Raw genomic sequence first — 23,027 nt, forward strand, 5'->3', positions numbered from 1 at the left:
TATGAAAACTATTTCGTGCAGGATTCAATAGAAGGGATAAGTCGAGGTATCCAGGCGCAGGGTTTGTCAGTCACCTGGCCAAGAGCGCGAGCGAGGTCCCGTGCCCGGGGTAAACCTTGAGTCCGGGTAGCAGAGGGGGCAAAAGATCAGTCGATTGCACGCGAAAAGCAGCAATAGCAACAGGAGCAGCAGCAGCAGCAGTGCCAAAGAGAAGGGGCAGAAGGAGCATACATAATATTGCATACATAGTATCCTACTGACCTTACCAACCTGAATTGCCGGCCGCATCCTGAGACGAGAGACGAGAACGAGACATACGTCCCCCAGAGCTCGAACCTCGAGAAACGGGCCCGATTTGAACAACGAGAGGTCTGTTGTTTCCCAACCATTATCGGCAGCAAATCAGTCTGCCTCCATTGCCGCCAGGTTCAATTCGACTGCATCTCTCACTGCGTGTCAAAAAGCACCCAATTCGCATCTGGACACCTGCATGCCAGACTGGAAAACCACTCCAAAGTACAGACTACTTGCAGCTCCCGCCATTCAACCCAGCAGCAGAGTGCAGAACCAGCGAGGGAGCCGGACTAGCGATACGTACCTGTACCCCACCAGACAAAACAGGCTCACCTCATTCGGCCACCAGACTCAAGTATTCTGCTCGCCCTCGTCACTGTCTATGCAAGACTGGCGCAACTAGGACTGACCCCTCCATTAGCCAAGCAAGTACCGGCGGCGGGCAAGTCACTGGATCAACTCCTCGAGTTGGGAAGACATTGGGAGACTCATTTTTTTTTTCCTTCTCTCCCCCGGCCCTCTTGACTGTTTATTGAAATTCTCTGGGAACTCAGGAGACTCAAAAAATTACATTTAGCTTTTGTCTTTGACATTTATTCACAGCAGTCCGTTCTGTAGAGAGAGTTTGGACAAATTGCAGGACGAGAGAAGATCAAGAGCAATCTTTCCCCTGTCGTTCGAGTCGTTCAAAACTTCTCGTAGCCGCGCAGAAGGTAGCCAGCCAGCCAGCCAGCCAGCCCAAAAGGCTCGATTACAGCCGACTTGGACGCCCGTCCCAATTTAGGCCTTGTCACCTGGACCTCAACCGCTTCCCACGAAAGCGCGCCGATCAACTAGAGCCCTACCCCTCCTTGGAGATTCGCAACTGCTCTGGGAACCTCGTTCCGTATCCTGCAAAGTCTCGTCACCATCGTCAGTCTCCATCATCGACATTAACCACTCCAGGGTTTCACCGACTCAGCGCAATCTCAGTCAAGTCGAGACCTCATTTTCAGCCCAGCTGCAAGGAAGCTAGGTATACTTCTCAAGCACTTGATATATTTTTTTCTTCTTCCCTCTTGTCGCCCTATGCAGATCAGCCTCCCCCCAACGTTGGCTCTTCTACCACCCCGAGGTAAGTCCATCACAAAAAAAATGCTTTTTTCTTGCCCCTTCATGCTTGTTTCTTCTATTGTCGAATGCATAGCACATTGCTTTCATACAAAGCCGTGGCATCCATGGTTGCCTTGCATTTGAGAATTGTTCGTGTGCCCTCATGAACTACTCCTGCTGATGCTGCACCGTCTGCCACCGACGACGGATTCCCTCTGTTTTCCCAGATGGAGCAGTAAGAGTGCAGCAGAGAGGGTCATCACGTCAAGCGTAGTCGCCTTTACCCACCCAGAAGCTTCAACATCCCCGTACTTCTTAGCTTCCTCATCCAATTTCATCACCAAGCAGCCTACCTACCTGACCTACCTTCTACCTTACTTACCTTCACTCCATCTTCGCTCCCTCCTCTCTCCTGAGAATCCGCGATCCTCACTCTCTCATTCACCATTGCATTTCTCTCCCTCTCGTCTATGCCTGCATATTTACTCCCACACGCCTCTACCTGCTCTAGATCCAACTTCCTAGCCGATTTACCTCATTACATAACTGTACGTTCTTTTTAGCGGGCTTTCTGGGGCCATCTAAACAGGGCGCTGCTCTCAGCAACAGCTCCACTTCTTGAACCCCCCCGCTCCCCTCCATTCAATTCCTGCCCGTTGCAACCACCACCACCACTTACTTCCTATTCATCCATAATCCGCCTGCACCGCACCCACTTCATTGGAGAGCACGTTGAAACGCCCGCACTTTTACCTGCAATCGGGCTTCTTTTCAATTGTCAACCATCTCAAAAAGAGGTCCTAACTTTCTTTGGCGACAGACCAGAATCTCCCTGTGTGATACGGAAACGAAGCCCGACCTCTTGCACAACCGTCTGCGTTGATTCCCGGTTCTCCAACCCCCCGGAGTGCTTTTCGATCCACCACATCACCAGCCTCAAGATCAAGGTGCCAACGAATTGGCTACTACTCGGCTGTCCTTCGCCCGCGATCACACGTGCTACTTCTTCACGAGAAAGACAAATTTGGAGTTGACAAGATACTGTTTTGACACGAGTCTTTTCGGCAAAGCAAGGCGAACATAGACGCTATCCTCGGTGTTTTCCTCAAGTCCAGTCAACATGAGCTCTTCACGGCCCAGCGCGGCCTTCAACTCTCTCAGAATGGGAGGTAAGCTCGGTCATTTCGCACCTAGTCTATGTTTGAAATTTCCCTGCAGTGACTAAATGGATGCGCAGAAATCATCCGCGAAAAAGTCCAAGATGGTATCACGGGCGAAACCAGGGAATTGGCCTATACCCAGTGCAAGATTGTGGGCAACGGGTCTTTCGGTGTGGTTTTCCAGACCAAGCTCTCTCCTTCAAACGAGGATGCGGCCATCAAGCGTGTGCTCCAAGACAAGAGATTCAAGGTACTGCAAATACGTAATTCTGATATGCCGAGGACACTTGGGGCTGACATGAGTACGGTATAGAATCGTGAGCTCCAGATTATGCGGATTGTCAGACATCCCAACATAGTCCAGCTCAAGGCCTTCTACTACTCCAATGGAGAACGCGTGAGTCCTGCCAGAGAACCAAAGTTGACATGTGGATTACTGACGATCGCTGAACAGAAGGATGAGGTGTACTTGAACCTGGTACAGGAGTTTGTACCTGAAACGGTCTACCGAGCATCCCGCTTCTTCAACAAGATGAAGACCACAATGCCAATCCTTGAGGTCAAGCTGTACATTTATCAGCTTTTCCGGGCCTTGGCCTACATTCACTCGCAGGGCATCTGCCATCGTGATATCAAGCCGCAAAACCTGCTTCTCGACCCCAACTCTGGAATTCTCAAACTTTGCGACTTTGGCAGTGCAAAGATTCTGGTGGAGAACGAGCCGAATGTCTCGTACATTTGTTCCCGTTACTACCGAGCCCCCGAGCTCATTTTTGGTGCCACCAACTACACAACCAAGATTGGTATGCTTACCCCTTCCATTTCACCCTTTGCTCTTATTTGGGTTACTGGAGGTTCTAATCGCAACTATAGATGTCTGGTCAACGGGTTGTGTGATGGCAGAGCTCATGCTTGGCCAGCCACTTTTCCCCGGAGAATCTGGTATTGACCAGCTGGTGGAAATCATCAAGGTGTTGGGAACCCCGACGCGTGAGCAGATTCGAACTATGAACCCGAATTACATGGAACACAAGTTCCCGCAAATCAAGCCTCACCCATTCAGCAAAGTCTTCCGCAAGGCTGATGCAGACGCGCTTGATCTCATTGCCAAGCTGCTCGAGTACACTCCCACACAACGTCTAAGGGCGGTGGATGCCATGGTCCACCCCTTCTTCGATGAATTGCGAAACCCTGCCACAAAGCTTCCCGACTCTCGCCACTCCACGGGTACTCTCAAGGACCTGCCCAACTTGTTCGATTTCACCAAGCACGGTACGTAGCTGCTCAATGCCTTTTGCGCTTGGTTCACGCCGGCTAACTGTCTCCAGAACTCTCCATTGCTCCGTCCTTGAACGCCAAGCTGGTGCCGCCACACATCAAGCCTGAGCTGGCGGCGCGGGGTCTGGATATTGACAACTTCACGCCACTAACGAAGCATGAAATGATGGCCAGACTAGACTGAGATCCAGTCTGATCCCTGCTGTTCTTTAAATCGTCGGTATCGACCCGGTACTATAGCACTCGTTTACTGCATGGAGCCTCACAATATGGCTCTCCAAATACCTCCCGTCCAAGGCAAGAAGACCGACCTCGGAAATTCTGCCGCATCGGCGAAATCGCCCTATTTCAGACGACGCGGCGGGTTTCTACTAAAGCTAGAAGATTACACAGCTTGAAAGGAGGGATCAGATTCTTCCTCTCTTGGGGCAGTTTGGGACACATGATCGAGCTCATTCTGTCCTTTTGAGATGCGAGATATACGCAAAGCTCGGATCTGTTGGTTGAGGAGGGAATGAGCAGTTATGTACCATGCAGGGCAACCCAGTGCAAGGGCCAGAAACGGGCTCATACCCTTCTAGACTTCTTTGCATGATTGAGATGGCATCTTCGTTACTGGACTTGTTCGATTATTCGCTTTATCCTTGTGGGTGAGGTCCACGAGGCGGCTGGAGCTCCTGGTTGGTGGTGGCCAGAGAAATTCCCCCCATACGCGTTGAAAAGGGGACAAAACTTGGCGTACATGTTTATTTTTGCTGTCGGACATTTTCTGGACGGCCACAGGGGCAGGGAGTACCTAGGTAGCATGTTCATGTTGTTCAACGAGGCTGGAGGTACCTCTCCGGCTTCATTTTGGCAGCGATGGCGAAGTGAAAGCTGGCTTGTCATAACGGAAGACCTGGCGCGAAGTTCTAAAAAGATTCCTTTTTTCTTCTTCTCCCTACATATGGGGCACGTACTCGTGAGTAGTATGGAAGTCAAATACGGCGGCTAAAATAACGGAACGGCTTATTATGTTCGACTGGTAAAGTTGACGATGTTGTGGTCTACCTTTGTGCTAGGCGGCGAGACGATGAGATCAATTCAGAACTATGTGACATGTCCCTATTAGATTTCCTCGTTTCCAAGCATCATATGACGGGTGCTCGTCTGTAGTGAGCATTTATTTTGCGTGACAATTGTTGTGCATAACAAGGCACGAAGCCAATGCGGATCGAGTAAGCACGGACGTGTATACGCAAGCAGGACGACACTGCCTAGTATCGACGACATTCTGGGCCAAGTATTATATTTGCCGAAACAAATAGACGGACGATTCGTATAATTAATCGCCTTTTTGAAATTGTAACTTGACTCCACGTCGCACCAATTTTCCAGCCAGGCAGCCCCAGCCAGCCGGGTGTAAACATTTGAGTTTGCAACCAGTGTACAATCTTTGAAGGTCAGCCCCACTTTTGGGTGCGTGCCTTGTTGATCAGCCACATTTTTCAACCTTTCTATGAGCTTTTACAAGGTACATACGTACTTGTCTTTGCCTGCCTGTAACCACCCAGCCACAACACCATCCAAGCTTAACTAACCACTTGGTGCTCATTACCTTGTTCGCGTTAGCTGTAGCCAGCCAGCCAGCCACTCAGCCCTGCGCGCAACATTACGATCTCTGCTCACCTTTGACCTCATCAATCCAGGATCTTGGTCAATTTCATCATGGCAGATCACGATCGTAGACAAGGAGGTGGTAATAATGGTGGCGGCGGCGGCGGTTACAATCGCAAGCGTCGCTTCAGAGGTAAGTCTCCTTTGATGGATATCGAAGCTGTCCTAGCTTGGCACCTGTCCGACGGCGCAGTGAAGCTTCAAGCGATGCCCTATTTTGCCAGCTGGTCAGACATTGTATTGAGCCAATGCTTACAACACTCGCAGACGACGATGATTACGACCGTCGCCAGCAGCGCCGAAGATACAACGAGCCTCCGCCTGCTCACTTTCGCATTCGCAGACAACTATTGAGCCTGGCCGAATCACCGCTTAGAAGATGGCACGAAGAGGTTCAATCGACGGCGCGACTTGTTGCCGACAATTATGACAAGGAAGAGATGAAGACCAACTTCTTGGACTTGTCAGCGCAGTTGGTCATTGAGCAGCCGCTCAAGACTCCGTTCGTCGCTGCCGTTGTTCAAGTCGCCAATGCATTGAGACCCGAGGTCGCGGCAGATGTCTTGGCCAAGATCGCACCCTTGACCGAGGAACAGATCAAGATTGGCGATTGGCGCAACGTCAAGCTCTACCTCAAGTTTCTTGCCTGTCTGCAGAGCTGTCTAGAAGGCGACGGCCTGTTTCCGGTTTTGGAAGAGCTCTTCAACCGAGCAGGAGAACTACAGACGAGCAGCTCGGACGACACAATTGGTACAGAGCTTGTCAAGATCATCCTCCTGACCATCCCTTACATGATGGCTTCTGCACCGGGGCAAGGACACCAAAAGGCTGCCGAACTCATGGACAAGACAGATGTTATTGCTTCTGAGCCGCACGCGCTGCAAGTCTTGATCGATCCTTACCATCCAGACAGTGACGAGGAAAGCCCAGCTGCTAATTCGAGCTTGATCGGGCTCCTCCAAAAGCAGCTACAGAATGAGGCCAATGACGGCTGGCAATTGTCGTGCTTGCCTCGTCCATGGAAGCTGCCCCTCGAGGAGATTGAGCTCCAGGAAAAGATGGATACTGCCCAAAAGCACGCTCTGCCCGCAATCACCATCCCCGAGACCGTTGTCGCAGGCCCCCGACCATTGTTTCCCGAGGTCTACTTTTCCGTCTATATGAACCAGGACGTCGAGTCGGTCCCGCCGCTTACTAACATTGCAGCGTCCCTGGTGCGAGACGGATTGCTTGACACGATCAACATTCTTGACTTTAATCGCAATGTCACAGCACGGTATCTGATAGATGTAGATTGTTATTTTGCCGATGGCACGTTCATCAAGCGTGCGACCCCCTTTGATCGATTGCGGGACATCGACAACGGACGCTCGACTTGGAAGCCTGAGGATGTTGCCGTCGATGCAGTCTTTTCCCAGCTCTTCCAATTACCAACACCCGAGCATAAACTGGTATACTACCACTCTGTTCTGACAGAGGCCTGCAAGATTGCACCCGCCGCTATTGCGCCTAGTCTCGGCCGAGCAATTCGCTACGCCTACCAAAACATCCATCGCTTGGATCTCGAGTTGACCTACCGTTTCCTTGACTGGTTTACTCACCATCTCAGCAATTTTGGCTTCATGTGGAAGTGGGCTGAATGGGCTGATGATGTAGAGAAGTCCGATATCCACCCGGGCAAGTCCTTCATCATTGGAGCTCTTGACAAGGAGATTCGTCTCAGCTTTGCACAAAGAATCAAGGGCACTCTTCCAGAAGAGTATCAGGTACTCATTGGTCCTGAAAAGGAGCAGGACACTCCTGATTTCAAGTTCAACGACGACCACACACCCTTCTCGGCAGAGGGCAAGGAGCTAGCGAGTCTGCTAAAGAAAAAGTCGCCCGATGAGGAAGTCCAGCCTGTGATTGATCGTATACACTCTGGAGCTCTCGAGCACGCGATCGACCCTCTGGTTACGAGCACTGACGTTTTTGTAACTGCAGTCTGCTGGGTTGGATCTAAATCTCTCTCTCATGTTCTTGCCGCCATTGAGAGAACCAAGGATCGTCTCTTGGATATCGGTGCCGCTTCCGAGGCTGCCCGTCAGCAAATCATCACTTCCGTCATGGAATACTGGTCAGCTCATCCAGGTATTGCCATTAGTATTGTGGAGAAGCTTCTAAACTACTCCATCATTACTCCTGCCGCCGTGATTGACTGGGCACTAGTCAGTGGCAAGGCCGGATCGGGCGGTGACGCGCTGGCCAAGAGTTGGGTCTTTGAATTGGTATTCCAGACTGTGATCAAGGTGACAGGTCGGATTCACCAATTGGCAAGCGCTGAAGCAGAGAATGGCGCTGCCGAGTCAGAGACAACTGCCATGCGTGAGCTCTTCAAGGCCATGGAGGATGCTTTAGTCAGCTGGGCTCAAGGTTCCAAGGACCAAATGTTGGATCCTGCCGAGCCCATGGATGGTGTAGAAAACCGTGAGAAGACTATACAGCGATGGGGCCAGAGATGGTTGCGCGTGTTCAGGCGCCGGTCTGCGATCGAAGAAGCATATCTGCAAGCAGGAACCCAGTAGAAATGTTTACAGGGGCGGGGGGCACCAAAGGCGTAAAGACAATCAATAAGAGGCCAGGATCACGACCTTGGCAGTTTGTATCAGTTCTCTGGAGTATTTAGGGGCGACCAAGTTCACTACAAGTCTGCGTTCTTAATAGAGACAACAGGAATGGGGGCCTAGGAAAACTATGAGCAATTCTGATTTATAGCAGTTGTAATTTTAGCAAAATGGGGACTGAAGAAATGAGCATGCATGTGGTTCACTGTTAAGATTCCCCAAGGCGGGTCGAATGCCTTTTAGTTACACGGGTAGCTCGTACTATAAAGCCATTGACGTATGCTTTGTTTTAGTAGCAAAGACTGGCCGTTTCTTCGAATCGACGTATCAACTCTATCATTTACGAACCAGTATATATGTTGTTTTGTGATTAAGAGTTCGAACTTCATGCTTGCATAGTGATTCAAAGACTCTGTTCACAAACTATGATTTCCGACTTTCTGGGAGAGATGGTTATCGCCTGAATCTGAGCTCTTTGCCTAGGTTTGATTTGGTTAGGATTTTGTATTATATGGCGTTCAACGACGGGGCAAAGCTTGATCTTTGTCGAGCCTTTTGGCTTGACGCGTTTATTGCTGACCTAATGAGAGTAGCTAAAGCTTGACGATATTCTAGAATCATTTCGAGCCTTCCGCAATCACGATCGTTATCTTGCATTGTCTCTCCCTGCTTTCTCTTCTCCCCTCCACCTCTTTGGCCAAATCATGCCCGCTCCAGAAATCACGTATTGATATCCATCATGCCAGTCATTCAGACAGATTGTCGAGGATGCGGCTGTGGGCAATCAGGGTGTTATAGCTGCGAAGATCCCCTCGCCGACCCCTTTTTCCAACAGCCAGAGTCAGAATCAGAGCTGGAGGTAAAGGCCGAGTCGGTGTCAGAGTCGGAGCAGGGCGACGACGCACCATACACTGAAGGACCAAAGCTGAGCTCCTCGCTTGCTCCGCTGCGTAAACGGCGTCGTCTTGCGGACGATGGTGACGTTGACGAGCGTGATGGTGACGTTGCGCCGCCTGTGAAGAGACCCGACACGGACGAAGTCAGTTTCAAAGAAATGGTCAACGCCCTCGGCGAACAGACAGTGCGCAGCACATTGATTCGCCTGGCTTCCATGGCGCCGTCGTAAGTAGCCTCTGGAAGGTCATTTAGCCGCTGGAAACTGGCAATGGCTGATGCATCTTGTTCAGTGCCCAGGTTTCCATTCGCCATGCGTATGCTCAGCAGCTCAGAGAGGAGCGGATGCCACAACATCCCTTGTTCTATGACTCCATCAGTAAGGAACTGTGGCACATGCTGTATACGTCGCCTGCTTCCGATATCTATCGTAGGACCAGCTCCGTCCACGAACGGCATTCCCTCGCCACGCAAACGGCAGTCAAGATTGGCCAACGCGTGCGAGACATGTTTTTCGGCATCCATGAAAATTCGCCGTTTGCCACCAGGCTGATCGTTCTAGAGACATTTCGAAAGATTCTCAAATCCATCTTGCTGGGCGGTAATTGCCAAGAACTGGCGGGAGCCGTACGGCATCTGTTCGAGCCAGAGCCGAGCAGTGTGCGTGGTGGGGATGTTCCCGATTACCTGCGCATGCCTGGCGACTACTTCTTCTGCGTCTATACAATGAGCGTCGAGGATAGGATCAGGGCCGGTAAAACAGTAGACAGGGACAGTACTTTGGCGGACAAGTTCAAGTGGTGCCGGGATGAGGCACGGAGGCTTGGCCTCAAGTCGTTTAAGCCGCTGGACCATCTCTTGAGGGAATGGGGAGTGCCGCCTGATGGTCAGAGCTGGGACTGAGTCGCATAGAGTTAGTTGTGTTTGTGTGATATAATGGCCATGTGAGTTGAGGGGCTTTTCCTTCAAGTGATGGACACGATCATCTGACCTTCATAAAAAAAATAAAAAATTGTAGTCAGTCTTTATCAAAGGATAATCATAACTCTAGTACGGTACTGTTACTGGAAATTACTCTAACGACTCCGATGCGCCCCAGTGCGCCATAGAGTGACTGAGTGTGGCACACTCCCAGGGGGACGCAACGGAAGAGCTCATCGGGTCGGGTTTGTTCACACTTCCTTTCCCCACCCCTCGATATGAACATCTCTTAATTGAACCCTGACCTATCAAAACCTGGGCTGGAGTATATATGACTATCGGGTCAGGTAGCGCGGCGGTCGATCACTTTGCCAATAACGAGGATCGGAATGATGGCCTGCTACACGATGCGACACGCGGCTTAATGGGACTGGCCCCGTTATTCAAAAGTATTCAAACAAGCTTGATAGTAGTCTGCCTTGTCATATACGAAAGACACATGATTTGGAATTCATCGCTCAATTACTATATATAGACTATCACTCGCCGAAATGACTCTAAACGGAACTTTGTGAACAATCAGATACCTGACAGAAACCCATCCTAAAGGTGGCGGAAATCGACCTGATCTAACGCTTGAAGTTATATTGCTCGTTGACTGCCATTGCTGGAGGCGTCGGCAGTGCCGGAACTGGATGTGATGCTGGATTAGAACAGATCGTGCATATCATCAGCCTCAATTCCGTCTCAGGTATACATGGTCGAGGGGAAACGTCAATGTCACCGAGGTAAACTCACCGTCGTCAACGCCCGTCGGCTTGATGTCGTCAGAGGGCGTGATTTGAATGTCCTCGTGCCCGTTGGGAACCCATTACCCGACACCATCCATTTATTCTACCGCACTGACTGTCTGGTCCAGCAAGTCGACCCTCCACATCTTCGAAATGGCACCCGGATTCGTCGAGTTGATACAACAACATCGTCGATTCGGAGGAACATGACAAGCATCGTGGCCTAGTTTCAAAATGAGATTCGTAATGGCCTAGCCTGAAGACCTCGAAAGTTCTCAGTAGCCATTTTCATTCGCATAATCTCCAGGTTATGGGCTGACGGCTCCACTACCGCCCGCACTGGAGAACAAAGTTGACACTAGGTTGTGTATGAAGATGAAAGAACAATATGGATTGTGTGCAGAGAGGTCGTAATGAAGTTATTGTGAGTGAGTGAGATTTTGAGAGCATTTGAGATTGCTGAATCCTTTGGAGGTGCAGCCAATGAACAAGAGAGAAAAAGAAGAGACCATACAAGAGGGGCCTCAGGAAGTTTAAATACCCAGGATCTCGCTCCGTTCGCGGTTTCCAAGTCTGTTGGCCTAGAGGAAAGAATCCTAATCGTCTGAACAATCAAAACACATGATCCTTTGGGACGAAGGCAGGCACCGTTGGATCAAAAACATGCCTGCCCCAATCATCAACAACGGCAATGACTGAGATCACTATCTATGTCACCACGCTCATAGACAAATACCTTCAAGTTATTGACCGCGATCCTGTTATTTCCATCTCCTTTTCAACTCAGATTTCCGGTCAGATGCTCGCTTTTTACTTGTATTATTCTACTTTGATGCAAGAGGAGCCCTATCTCGTATGGTCCACCTCTTTTGCGGAATGTTGGGCAGGTGTCATGTACAGAGGACGCTTTCCTCTGTTACTGTTTCCACCATCACTGCCTTCCTTCATTACCGCTAATATCAAGACTGCAGAACAGTGTAGGGGCCAACGTAGGGGACAGTCGGGGAACCCTGGATACACAGAGAAGGACCGTTGGATGGCCGAACAATCGGCTCCAATGGCAGCCTTCAGCTACTTCTTTCGTAGTTTTTCCGGGCCTATCGCGCAATGGATGTCTTGTTTCTGACATTGTAATGAGTAGCGGCTAATGTGTGCCACAGAGCCAAGTTATTCAGTCATTCACACATCAATTTTTAAAGATGAAAACCATTTTTCAACTTTATTCTTAATCTGGGCTCTGGTTATATCAGCGCCAGAATTTTGACTTAAAGAACGTCGGACGATATTTTTCGAAATGGCCAGATGTCAAGGCCCAATGCATAATTGGGCATCATCGGATCAACAGAAAAACATATTAATACTGATAGCCAAATTAGCGGTCCAAGAATTTGTGGCACGCTATGCATATTCTCATGACTTTCAAACGTAGTTTTTTTTTTTTTTTTTTTTTTTCAAGTTAAGAAACATGGGGAAATATTTCGTGATTGACATATTCGGCCCAGATGTCAAGCTAATGCCAAGTTATATGTACATAGGCAGCAGTGAAGTTGTTACCTTGACACATTGCAACCAACATGGATGTCAAATGCCAGCCTGCTCACCCAACCGGACTTTCCTCGAGATATGGGCAACGGAATCAGGCCAAGCTGAATCTGGTCCGATATGTAGAAAGTGCCGCAAGGATTACCTGCATTGGATAGGTACATCTGATAAAAATCCGTCTGCGCGGTATATGAGCAAAGAAGCAGCTGAAGCCTGCCCATTGGAGCCGATTATTCGGCCATCCAACGGTCCTTCTCTGTGTATTCAGGGTTCCCCGACTGTCCCCTACGTTGGCCCCTATACTTTTCTGCAGCTCAACAGGCAATATAACCTTCAAGCCTTGGAGCAGGTCGATTTCCACAACCTTTTGGATGGGTTTTATGTCACCCCTACGCTGTTTTGCAGTCTTGATATTTGACCACTGCTCAACATAGTTTGAATGTCAATATTGGACTTGACTACACTTATATATCCTCAAAGAAGTCAAGTACGATAAGTAGAGCTGTAGGAAACTTGAAGTTTTGCCTTGATGGGTCATGTTGTATAGGATTGAAGTATGATAGGTATGCATTGCTAATGAACCTCGTTAAAGCCTGTCGATTAAAGGTAATCAATGATTGAGTTTGGCTTTGTTTCAAAAAGTGCAGTGCACTTTGCAGATCACTCCGGGATTCTAGGCGTACTGATTTGACTGTGCAAATTGCTTAGTACATAACCAGATATTCTTCTAGGTCAAAGGGTTTCAAGAAACTCGACGCCTTTAAGACTTGATTCATGACAGGCGTTTTTGGGTCCTTCCATTCTGATTACCTTGTTTCAAGGTCCAAGGAAAAAGGGCACAAGACATAAAGACGAACAAACAGAAATTTTAACCAAGTCTGATTTCATGCCTTTTCATTTGCCATCTCGCTCCTGGTCGTTGCATCTTGTCGGACCAATTGCCTGTAATATCGGCTACTGCTCTCAAGAGCTAACTCGCTGATGCCATTGCATCACAATTCTACAAACAGAGTCTTGAGGGCGACAATTACAAAGCTGCGGCACGGGCCACTGCAACGAAAGCGTGCTATATTACCTCTTCGATATTTATACAAGCGCTGGTCAAAATTACTGGCAATAATCCTAGTCCATCTTTTTCACGGTTCGCTACGGATTTCATCTTTCCTTATGTCCCAATGATACCGACTTGATTTGGGATTAACTTGCTACGCATGGAGTTGGTGTAAGAATGATGTGCTGCAGATATAAAGAACTTGGTAAGGATAGGCCGCCGGGTGAGAGAAAAAAAAAGAAGAGAAAGAGAGAGAGAAAAAAGAGAGAGAGAGAGAAAAAAAGGAGAAAATAGAGAGAAGCAAATAAAAAAGAGAAAAAATTAACAAAAGAAATGTCTCCGACACGGGGAATCGAACCCCGGGCATGACGGATCAAGATGAGAGCGTCATATGTTAGCCACTACACCATATCGGATATTGCTTGTTGAAGACCTCGGGTCTTAACATAAATCAAGTTGCTTAAACGGAAGTGGGGTAGCGAGCGCCGAGCCCAATCCTCTACAAGAGCAATCACTACAGAGTACACTCCATACCACCAACAATCATGATCAAAGGAGCCTGTATGGTTGGTAGAATGATTGGAAAATAAATCTGCCAGGGACAGAGTTTATGACTCTGATGGTATTCAAAATGCACTTTGATGGTCGCACAGGAACAATTGCCTACATAGAATAAACAGGATTCATCATCATTGCAGAGCCAAGCGTTTGTCTTCAATGCCATTCATTGACGGCACTGGGAAATGTCAAGCCATAGCTACTGTGCGCCACACTATGAAAATTTGGAGAATTTCATCGACTTTTTCTAGCCAGAGGAGCCAGTCCACTTGCAGCAGGCCGCGGTGGGGGCTCAATTGCAGTGTGTAGCCAATCGAAAGTGGGTCCGCGCACTCTTGGCAAGAAATTTGGAAGCTGCGAGCCCTAGCTAACCCACCAAAATTTGGAAGGAGCGTTTTTTTCACTTTCGCTCAACACCAAGCCTCCGCTTCGCGAGATCTCTCAGTCTTCAATCTCGTGACGACGACCACCCACGACCACCTACTAACGTACAGGTTTGTCCGCCCTTTCGATATCTTTTTCATTGCGACGTCTATTTCACGATCGACTCATTCGACTAACACACACGCTCAGGTTCACCAAGGTCAATCGGAATCACGATGTCGCCTCCTACCGTTTCCATCCTCGGTGCCGATGGCACCGCTGGCGCTTCTCACCCATTGCCTGCAGTCTTCTCGAGCCCTATCAGATCTGACGTCGTTCAATCTGTCTTCGTTGGGTTGGCCAAGAACAAGCGTCAGCCCTACTCCGTGAGCGAGAAGGCTGGCCACCAGACCTCTGCTGTGAGTATTGCCAGTATCTGTCATGTTGCGATGCGAATGCTAACGGACTTGCTAATCAGGAATCCTGGGGTACCGGTGAGTACATCCAACTCCATTCGAGTCTCATGAATTATGAGAACATTGCCCGACCACGACTTCAACTGCTTCCGATCATGAGAACTCAATAGCCAGCCGGTTGTCAGACTTGGCTGGGCAACATGGACGATACACAAGAAACATTGGAACATGCGACTGATTATTTATATACAGGTCGTGCTGTCGCCCGTATTCCTCGTGTCTCCGGTGGTGGTACTCACCGTGCCGGTCAGGTATGTTGCTCCCACATCCTCACGGCGTCTCTTGAGGAATGAGGAAATATAAGAAGAAGAGGAAGAATAACAGAAGGAATAGGCTGCCTTCGGTAACATGTGCCGCTCTGGTCGCAGTAAGTATTCTCAGGACATTTTTCATTCTGCTTTGATACTGAGATTGCTAACCAACGCTAGTGTTCGCTCCTACCAAGTACGTACCCATGGACCCACTTTTATACTCCATCACTAGTATAACCACAACATGATCATGAACCATCACGAACCACCACGACAACAACAGCAACTGGAAAAGGAACACGAGCTAACAAGGAAACAGAGTATGGCGGAAGTGGCACGTTAAGGTCTCAACGGGCCAGAAGTGAGTATTCTGATTCCCTGATGCGAAGGAGGCAGAAAATCTGACCGAAATCCAGGCGTTACGCTGTTGCCGCTGCTGTCGCCGCCTCCGCTGTCGCTCCCCTCCTGCAGGCCCGTGGTCACGCCATCTCTGGTGTTCCCGAGGTTCCCCTGGTTGTTGACTCTGCTGTCTTCGAGGGTGCCAAGGCCGCCAAGACCGCTGCTGCCTACAAGATCCTGACCACCGTCGGTGCCTCCGAGGATGTTTTGAAGTCCAAGGGCTCCAAGAAGCTCCGTGCCGGCAAGGGCAAGCTCCGTGGCCGCCGTCACCGCCAGCGCCGCGGTCCCCTCGTCGTCTACGACCCCACCGTCGATGGCAAGGAGCTCGTCAAGGGTTTCCGCAACCTGCCCGGTGTTGAGACCTCCGACGTCTACGCCCTGAACCTCCTCCAGCTCGCCCCTGGTGGTCACCTCGGTCGCTTCGTCGTCTGGACCTCTGCTGCCTTCAAGGCCCTCGACAACATCTACGGCTCCACCACCAAGCCCTCTGAGCTCAAGAAGGACTTCCTGCTCCCCTCCAACGTTGTTGCCCAGGCCGACCTTACCCGTCTGATCAACAGCTCCGAAATCCAGAGCGTCCTCAACGCCCCCAAGGGTACCGCTCTCACCAAGCGCGCTGGTGTCCAGAAGAAGAACCCTCTCCGCAACAAGCAGGTTCTGCTCCGCCTCAACCCTTACCACTCTGCTTTCGTCAAGGAGAACCTTGGCTCCAAGAAGGCTGAGGAGGGCAAGCCCAAGGCTACTCCTGCCGAGTTCCTTGAGACTCTCAACGAGAACTAAGCGTGTGACAATGGCTTGGTGAGATAGCATTGTCGAGGAAATGAGAAAAAAGGGACATTCACACTTTGCACGGAATTTGCTTTATGTTATACGAAAGGGAACACTCAAGAGGCGTACTGGCTCGGAAATAGGTCGAGTAAATTCATGACTTCCCGCAGGTTTTGCTCGAATTGATACCATGTGATACGACACATTTTTGTAATTCTATACTTCGCCTCGCGCGTAGTCAAACATTTCCTGTCTTGGCATCCGCATTCCTAGTGAAGTCCGAGTCTCTCAAGTACCACTACCTTGGTTCAATGCAAACCTATGCATCCTCCCGTCGCTGTTCATGATCACTGATTTTGATGCTTGTGTGATATGAATTGCATTTGGTATTCATGAGCAAGTCATTTTCATACGCACTACAGTAGCTCCAGGGGTATTTTATATCTCGACACTACGTATTAATGAAATTGTCCGCCCTCCCCTTTTGTGTACCTTGTCCGATAATAAGAACAAATGATCCCCTTCGTACACGAAAACTTTTTCAACCGTTCAAACCCATCGTCCTCAATAACGAGGTGGGTGAGAAACCAACAAAACGCCGGTCATGTCTTTTGCCTCTCATTCATCACGTATAGAACCGCCCATCCTCTCCTTGATTAATGCCATGATAGTACAAGATGATTCTCTAGACAAGCCATTTCTCTTCTCGTATTCAGCCATGTACTCATGAACAGGTATTTCCGACGGTAACTCGCACATCATGTCGTCGGCGGAGGTGCCCCTCCAAGGGCATCTTTAGCAAAGTTGGCACCCGAATCCCACGACTGTCTCGCCTCGACCATCTGGCCCTGGACCTCGTAGCTTTGAGCCAACAGACCCTCGGCCACACTTATCCAGAGCCGGTTGCCCGCTCTACGCGCCTGGGAGGCGCCGGCTTTGGCGCTCTTGAGCGCTTGGTCGCCTACGATATTGTGGAACAACTTGGCCTGCATCAGGTTGAGGGCAATGGAGAGCGTGTGCACATCACCTAGTGCCCTGGCACCATTGAGTGCAATGGCGAGATGGTTCTTGGCGGCCGTCATGCCAATGGGCGGATTCGTCTGCGTGGCGGCCAGGATCAGGTTAAAGGCGGTGCGGATCTCAATGTTGGGGTGATCTGTGCAAAGGGGTCGGAGAAGCTCAATGAGCTCCGTAGTAAGACGGTCGTCGCGATGTTCCGGGTGTTGCATGATCCAGATACGGTTAAAGGCCGACAAGACACGAACCTCCAACTCAGCATGACCTTGTTTCATAGAAGCCAGGCCTTGAATATCGCCATTATCGTCCAAATTGTTCTCCAGGCTGAGAAGGGCGCCCTCGTAAATCGACTTGGCTGCGGCAAGATTGCCAGTGCCCTGGTGATAGACGCCAGAAAGGTAGCATGAGTAGAGACCGACGACGCCTTCCAGAGGTGACTTGACAAGGCTGTCCAACTCCTCTACGCATTTCCATACTGCTGGCCAACGACTGATTGTTGCAAGGTGTAATCCTCGTATGATTTGCAAGTAGCATTTAAACTCCCTCCGCCAGTCAGCTCCCTTGATGGCCTCTTGAAGGGAGGTAGGATTCGACCGTAGCTTCTGGCCGTCTGAAGAACGAGTTAGTATAAATGATCACAAGTGCCATCTATCTGGTTGAACATACTTTTGGTCAGCGAGCTCAGGGCTTCCTCCCAAAGGTCGATGATTCTTTTGTCATTTCGTGGATTTCCATAAAGCTGACCAAGACCGCTAACAGTATATCTGCTGCGAGTTAGCTTTGGCTCTTAGGAAAGTCCAGGGCCACTTACGTCAGAATGAATGCTTCAATCTTGGTCCAAAAGGACATGACGAGCCAATCGCGGCTATGATGCTCAGCGCCGACACGGATTACCGCATGTGTGTCTTTGCTAATGGTTTGGGCGATGCCGGTGGAATTCCTATTGATAGGAAGTAGAACCTCGGTCGAGTAGTATTCCCAGCGCCCATCTGAAAGAGTCTCATCCATGCGTGTTTGAAGCACCTTGAGTTTTTGCAGAATCACCTTGGGCGACCTTTGTCGTAAGCTGCAGATAAAATCCAACATGAGCAACAAGATTTCCACTTGCGAGATGGAATGTGCTGAAGGGTCAAGCTGATATTTTCGTGCCTGTGCAATACAATTTTGTATCTTATCGACAGCATCATCCTTCATGTCTTTTAGGAGACTAAGTCCTTCCAAAAGACAGGCGACCTGAAAGATGGTAGTGTCGCCCCTCTGTTGTGCCAAGGTCATGATGGCTTTCAAGTTTTCTATTCCATGAATATCGGCGGGGTTTGAAGACTGTAGATAAAGAGTTGCCTTGAAGAATCGAAGGGCATAGACCCAGTGTGTGTGTCTCAACCTGATCTCGTGTAAATGACATGTCAAGGTGGTTCGTGAATTCTGCATGACTTACAACTCTGCGTCTGATATCCTCTGGTCCACGGCAATCATTGCAGCCTTGCCTTTCCTCTGCGACAGCATTCTCAGCTGCAGGAATTGCATCATGTACTTTAGGTCGGTAAAGCGATACTGGAAACAGGGGTCATGTTAGCAAATCCTTGCAAGTGCTCATTAAAGATGTTTGAACAAACCTTTTCACACAATGTGATGCCCTTTGCCAATGCAGTCTCTGCCTCCATGATGTTGTTGGTCTCTTCACACAATATGCTGGCATATCGCAAACGCACTTTTGCTTCTATCTTTGGTTGAATCTTGTTGCTTGCCAGCACAGTCTCGAGACAGCCCAATCCCGTCGCGATCATCTTGTGGTATTCCTGAATATCCCGAGGGTCGAGCGTATCAGCAAGCCGAAGCACTTCTCCTCGCGCCTTGGTAAACATCTCCTCTGCCACGCACACGAGCAAAGAATTGGTGTCCTGGTGAGGAATCAAGCCGGGCGTTGGGGCAGGAGATCTGGCGGAGCTGACACTAGGGCTCCTCGTCAGACCCTGCATGGCCATGCGCGGGCTGGCCGATACTCTGGCAGCTTCATCAATCCTGGCACTTGTTGAACTAACGCTTCGGCTCTTGATTGGCATATTCTGCTGAGCTAGTTGGGGCGATTGTATCACCGTGACGGGAGAGTTCGCATGTGGAGAGTTGACGAGCGGCGAGTTGGCATGGCTGGATATGGATTTGGGACGGTGCTGGGGTTGAATTTGTGGCAGAGGCTGTTGTTGTTGTGCCTGCTGTTGCAACTGCGGTGGTTGCTGCTGCTGTGTTTGCTTTTGCTGAGGCGTCGGTTGTCGAGGTATCGATTGATACTGTGTCATTGGCGACTGAGCAGGAGGGGGCATTTGTTGCCAGCCCATGACATGTTGGCCCTGTTGAGGAGTCTGTTGTGCTTGGTGCGCATGTTGGATTTGGTGGGCTTGGTGTTGTGGTTGGTAGTGCTGCTGTTGACCGTAAGACTGCGCGTGCGCCTGTGGTTGCTGATACTGCTGTTGCTGCTGAGGTGGTTGTTGCTGTGGCTGCTGTTGAGGCATCGGCAGTTGTTGAGTCTGTGGCATGTACTGGTTATTCGGTCGCTGCGCTTGTTGTTGGACGGGCTGTTGAGCCGGCGCGCTGTGCATTTGGCCCATTTGCGCGCCGTAGGTCCCAGGATAGTGCTGGGACTGCTGCTGCTGCTGCTGCTGCTGTGGCCTCTGATCGAAGTTCGGGTCGTAGTTTTGGTATTGACCTGGATGGACACCGACATAGTTTCTGTTTTGGGCCGTTTGCTGCGGATAGCCAACTGGCGCAAAGACGGCATTTTGATACTGGTTGTATTGCTGGTTCGAGTATTGGGGGTATTGAGCATGCGGGTTTCCATAGGCATCAAAGCCCGACTGCATATTCTGTTGCTGGGGCCATGGTTGTTGGCCCTGATTCTGGCCGTACCCTGACCCGGGCAGGGAACCGCGATATGTCATCTCCAGATCATACTATTCGCCAGACAATCATGTCGTTTCTATTGCGACCTCGCTCTATTCCCCTCCTCTGCTACTACGTTTCGCGTTTGGCGACACCACGCACTAATGTTTTCAACGCATCGATATTTGTTTCGCTTCGTTTCGGGTTCGAGGTCCGGAATCGTGGGTCTACGTGTATGCGAGATGTTCTGTTCATCAAGAGAATCGGCAAAAAATGGCGATGCAAAGATCAATAATGGGACCCGGAATCTACAGTGTCGCGCCCGCGCCCAAGTGATCCCCCGACGTTGGACCTTGGGGAATCCAGGGAATCACCTGATGGACGGGTCCGAGCGTCCGGACCTTTTACTAGCTCATCAGACAGGGATGTACTCGGTTATGAGACTTGGATTCAACTTTCGGATTGACTCGACAAGAGATGTCTTTATGTCGAGGGTTGTCATTGTTGGGTATATATACGTTACTTCAATGATTGAGCAATTGTGCTGAAAATTCGGAGAATCATTTGTTTAATTACTTCAGATACATTTGCCAGCAATATGCCATGGCCATATTCTCTTTCAGTCATTGCACTGACAATACGATCCCACGGAATTTGTACCTGGACTACCCTTACCCACGCTAGACTTGGCAACTTCTGGCATCTGTCTGCTGTTCAGCCAGCGCAACCCTGCAGGCTTGTGTGGGTATCACGACTCGCTGTATCATGGCGGTCTGCTGCTTGAGATATTCAGACTTTTCCTGTCCTCAAGTATTGCCCTAGGTAGAAAAAAAAAACAGTTTTTTGTTGAATAGATCTTTGCATTCTGCTGCTCTTGCGACTATAGATTTCTTCCAACCGAGACAATCCAGCCAATTGTGACGTCGGGAGCCGAGGCAAGTGGGGACAGGCCGAGACGGCGTGTCTTTTTCATGCTGTGCAATACGGAGATACTTCATCTTCAGCTTGACACTCCGACGGCGTTTTGCGTGTGGCAATTTCGTTTTCTTCCTTCATTTGATATAGACTTTCTTGTTCATCATTTTTAGATCTCATCAGAACATTCAACCTTTGATCCATTCTTGACACTACTCAAAAAGTTGAAAGACTTTGATTATGGCAGACTGGTTCGGCCGGGCGGCGCTCAACTACCACGCCTCGCCAACCCCCATCTCCTTTGAGACCAAGGAGGATGGCAGAAAGACGCTGCTGGACGTGGTCCAGGCCTCGGTCCCGACGTGCCAGCTCAACCCGCTCCTCTTCAACGGACACCTGCAGACATGTTGGACCGCCGTAAACAAGGAGGCGCCCGCCGTCCACTACAAGCGGCGCATCTTTGAGGCCGAGCACAGCGGCTACTCGGGCTCCTACGTGGTCGACTTTTATGTCCCGCCCGAGGAGGCGTCGGACGAGGTAGACGAGTCTCAGCCCCCGAGGACGACGTACTTTAGCGAGGCGGAGCTCGCGCATTTGGAGAAGGAGGGCAGCGACGATGATAGGCCCATGCTGGTCGTCTTGCACGGCTTGTCGGGCGGTTCACACGAGGTGTATCTGCGACATGCAAGTACGTATCTTGACCCCCTGCGCGGTGTTATGGACCATCTCGGGAGAATGTGCTTCGCGAATACGAACCTTTATTTCTTTGAAAGATCAAGCATGTCAAGCATGATACTAAAATTCTCCATTGTATAGTGGCACCGCTGCTAGAAAGTGGCAAGTGGGAGGCATGCGTCATCAACTCGCGAGGCTGTGCCAAGAGTAAGATCACGACCGGCATCTTGTACAATGCTCGCGCGACCTGGGACACGAGACAAACCGTCAAGTGGCTCCGGAAAACCTTTCCAAACCGACCCCTCTTTGGCATTGGATTCTCCCTGGGCGCTTGTATCTTGACAAACGTGAGTCCTTGATGCCACCTGGTAGTCACCAGAAGGCAACAGTTCCATATACTGACAGGCCATCTAGTATCTTGGAGAAGAGGGCTCGAGATGCGAGCTCAAGGCCGCCATTGCCTGCGCCAACCCCTGGAATCTCGAGGTCTCCAACAACTCCCTGAAGCGGACGTTTATCGGTCATCATCTCTACTCCAGAGTCCTGGGTAGTAAGTCAAACCACAAGCACTTTTGTTTAGGATTCTGTCCCGAGTTGACATTTAGCACAGCCGCCATGAGAAAGCTTGCGGACACGCACGCAAAGGAAATCCGAAAGTACACCGACTTTGATCTGGAAAAGATTGCAAAGCTCACGTACCTATGGGAGTTTGATCGCGAGGTGCAGACCAAGGCTTGGGGGTACCCGACCGAGAATGCATACTACCGTGATGCCTCTTCAGTTGACTCGGTCATGGGCATCAGAATCCCCTATCTGGCCATAAACTCGACGGATGACCCTGTACGTTTCCCCTTGTTGCACCTGAAAGATCGTATATTCATGGAACGCGTGTACTGATATTAACTCACGTCTCAGATATCCGCCGAAGAAGCTCTGCCCTACGGAGAGATCAGATCGAACCCCTATGCCGTCCTCTGCACGACTTCACTTGGTGGACATCTCGGCTGGTTCGAGCCTGGAGGTGGGCGCTGGCACAGCCGGCCGGTAAGTTCTTTGCTTCTGCACGTCTCCATCTCTGTTCCGTACGGAAGCTAACACTTGAGACAAGGTGGCCAACTTTATGAACTACATGGCTTTTGAGGCCAAGCTCGACAACATCAAAGCCAGTGGCTCAGCAAACGGCAAGGTCTATCATGCGGGTGCAGAGTTTGATCCCCTTCGCCGCAAGATGGCCGTGCCCTTGGAGTAATTGAGAATATAGAGATAAAGTGTGAGCGCTGTATTCAGAGCTTTGAACTCTTGAAAATATATAGACATAGAGGATATACACGTGGGGTGGGCTACACCTGTAAATAGAACAGCGATTATTGGGTATCTAAAGACACTACCGGATTCAATATATGGACAGAAATGACTTTACTATCCGTTTCAAAAAGATCCAGAAAG

General features: G+C 50.0%; 6 protein-coding genes across 6 annotated transcripts; 5 read left to right on the forward strand and 1 right to left on the reverse strand.

The window, feature by feature from the left end:
* Positions 1 to 2,506: 2,506 nt before the first annotated feature.
* PFICI_07747 (Protein kinase gsk3) lies at positions 2,507 to 4,008 on the forward strand (the record flags this gene model as incomplete). The annotated part of the gene is made up of 6 exons (XM_007836328.1): positions 2,507 to 2,555; positions 2,624 to 2,796; positions 2,860 to 2,943; positions 3,001 to 3,349; positions 3,420 to 3,818; positions 3,875 to 4,008. 6 exons carry the CDS (start codon positions 2,507 to 2,509, stop codon positions 4,006 to 4,008), a joined length of 1,188 nt encoding a protein of 395 aa, XP_007834519.1.
* Positions 4,009 to 5,531: 1,523 nt separating this feature from the next.
* On the forward strand, positions 5,532 to 8,044 carry PFICI_07748 (uncharacterized protein; the record flags this gene model as incomplete). Its single annotated transcript, XM_007836329.1, has 2 exons — positions 5,532 to 5,613; positions 5,748 to 8,044. The coding sequence occupies 2 exons, from the start codon at positions 5,532 to 5,534 to the stop codon at positions 8,042 to 8,044; spliced, it is 2,379 nt and encodes a 792-aa protein (XP_007834520.1).
* Positions 8,045 to 8,822: 778 nt separating this feature from the next.
* Positions 8,823 to 9,880, forward strand: PFICI_07749 (uncharacterized protein; the record flags this gene model as incomplete). Its single annotated transcript, XM_007836330.1, has 2 exons — positions 8,823 to 9,205; positions 9,271 to 9,880. 2 exons carry the CDS (start codon positions 8,823 to 8,825, stop codon positions 9,878 to 9,880), a joined length of 993 nt encoding a protein of 330 aa, XP_007834521.1.
* Positions 9,881 to 14,439: 4,559 nt separating this feature from the next.
* PFICI_07750 (60S ribosomal protein L4-B) lies at positions 14,440 to 16,109 on the forward strand (the record flags this gene model as incomplete). The annotated part of the gene is made up of 7 exons (XM_007836331.1): positions 14,440 to 14,622; positions 14,682 to 14,697; positions 14,872 to 14,930; positions 15,013 to 15,046; positions 15,108 to 15,123; positions 15,250 to 15,291; positions 15,347 to 16,109. The coding sequence occupies 7 exons, from the start codon at positions 14,440 to 14,442 to the stop codon at positions 16,107 to 16,109; spliced, it is 1,113 nt and encodes a 370-aa protein (XP_007834522.1).
* Positions 16,110 to 16,855: 746 nt separating this feature from the next.
* On the reverse strand, positions 16,856 to 20,050 carry PFICI_07751 (uncharacterized protein; the record flags this gene model as incomplete). The annotated part of the gene is made up of 5 exons (XM_007836332.1): positions 16,856 to 17,724; positions 17,781 to 17,878; positions 17,926 to 18,498; positions 18,553 to 18,668; positions 18,731 to 20,050. 5 exons carry the CDS (start codon positions 20,048 to 20,050, stop codon positions 16,856 to 16,858), a joined length of 2,976 nt encoding a protein of 991 aa, XP_007834523.1.
* A 1,096-nt stretch (positions 20,051 to 21,146) lies between these two features.
* On the forward strand, positions 21,147 to 22,830 carry PFICI_07752 (uncharacterized protein; the record flags this gene model as incomplete). The annotated part of the gene is made up of 6 exons (XM_007836333.1): positions 21,147 to 21,594; positions 21,723 to 21,928; positions 21,996 to 22,131; positions 22,192 to 22,421; positions 22,497 to 22,625; positions 22,690 to 22,830. 6 exons carry the CDS (start codon positions 21,147 to 21,149, stop codon positions 22,828 to 22,830), a joined length of 1,290 nt encoding a protein of 429 aa, XP_007834524.1.
* Positions 22,831 to 23,027: the final 197 nt, after the last annotated feature.

The sequence above is a fragment of the Pestalotiopsis fici genome, assembly GCF_000516985.1.
Source record: "Pestalotiopsis fici W106-1 unplaced genomic scaffold PFICI_Scf_5, whole genome shotgun sequence".
Taxonomy (NCBI): Eukaryota; Fungi; Ascomycota; class Sordariomycetes; order Amphisphaeriales; family Sporocadaceae; genus Pestalotiopsis; species Pestalotiopsis fici.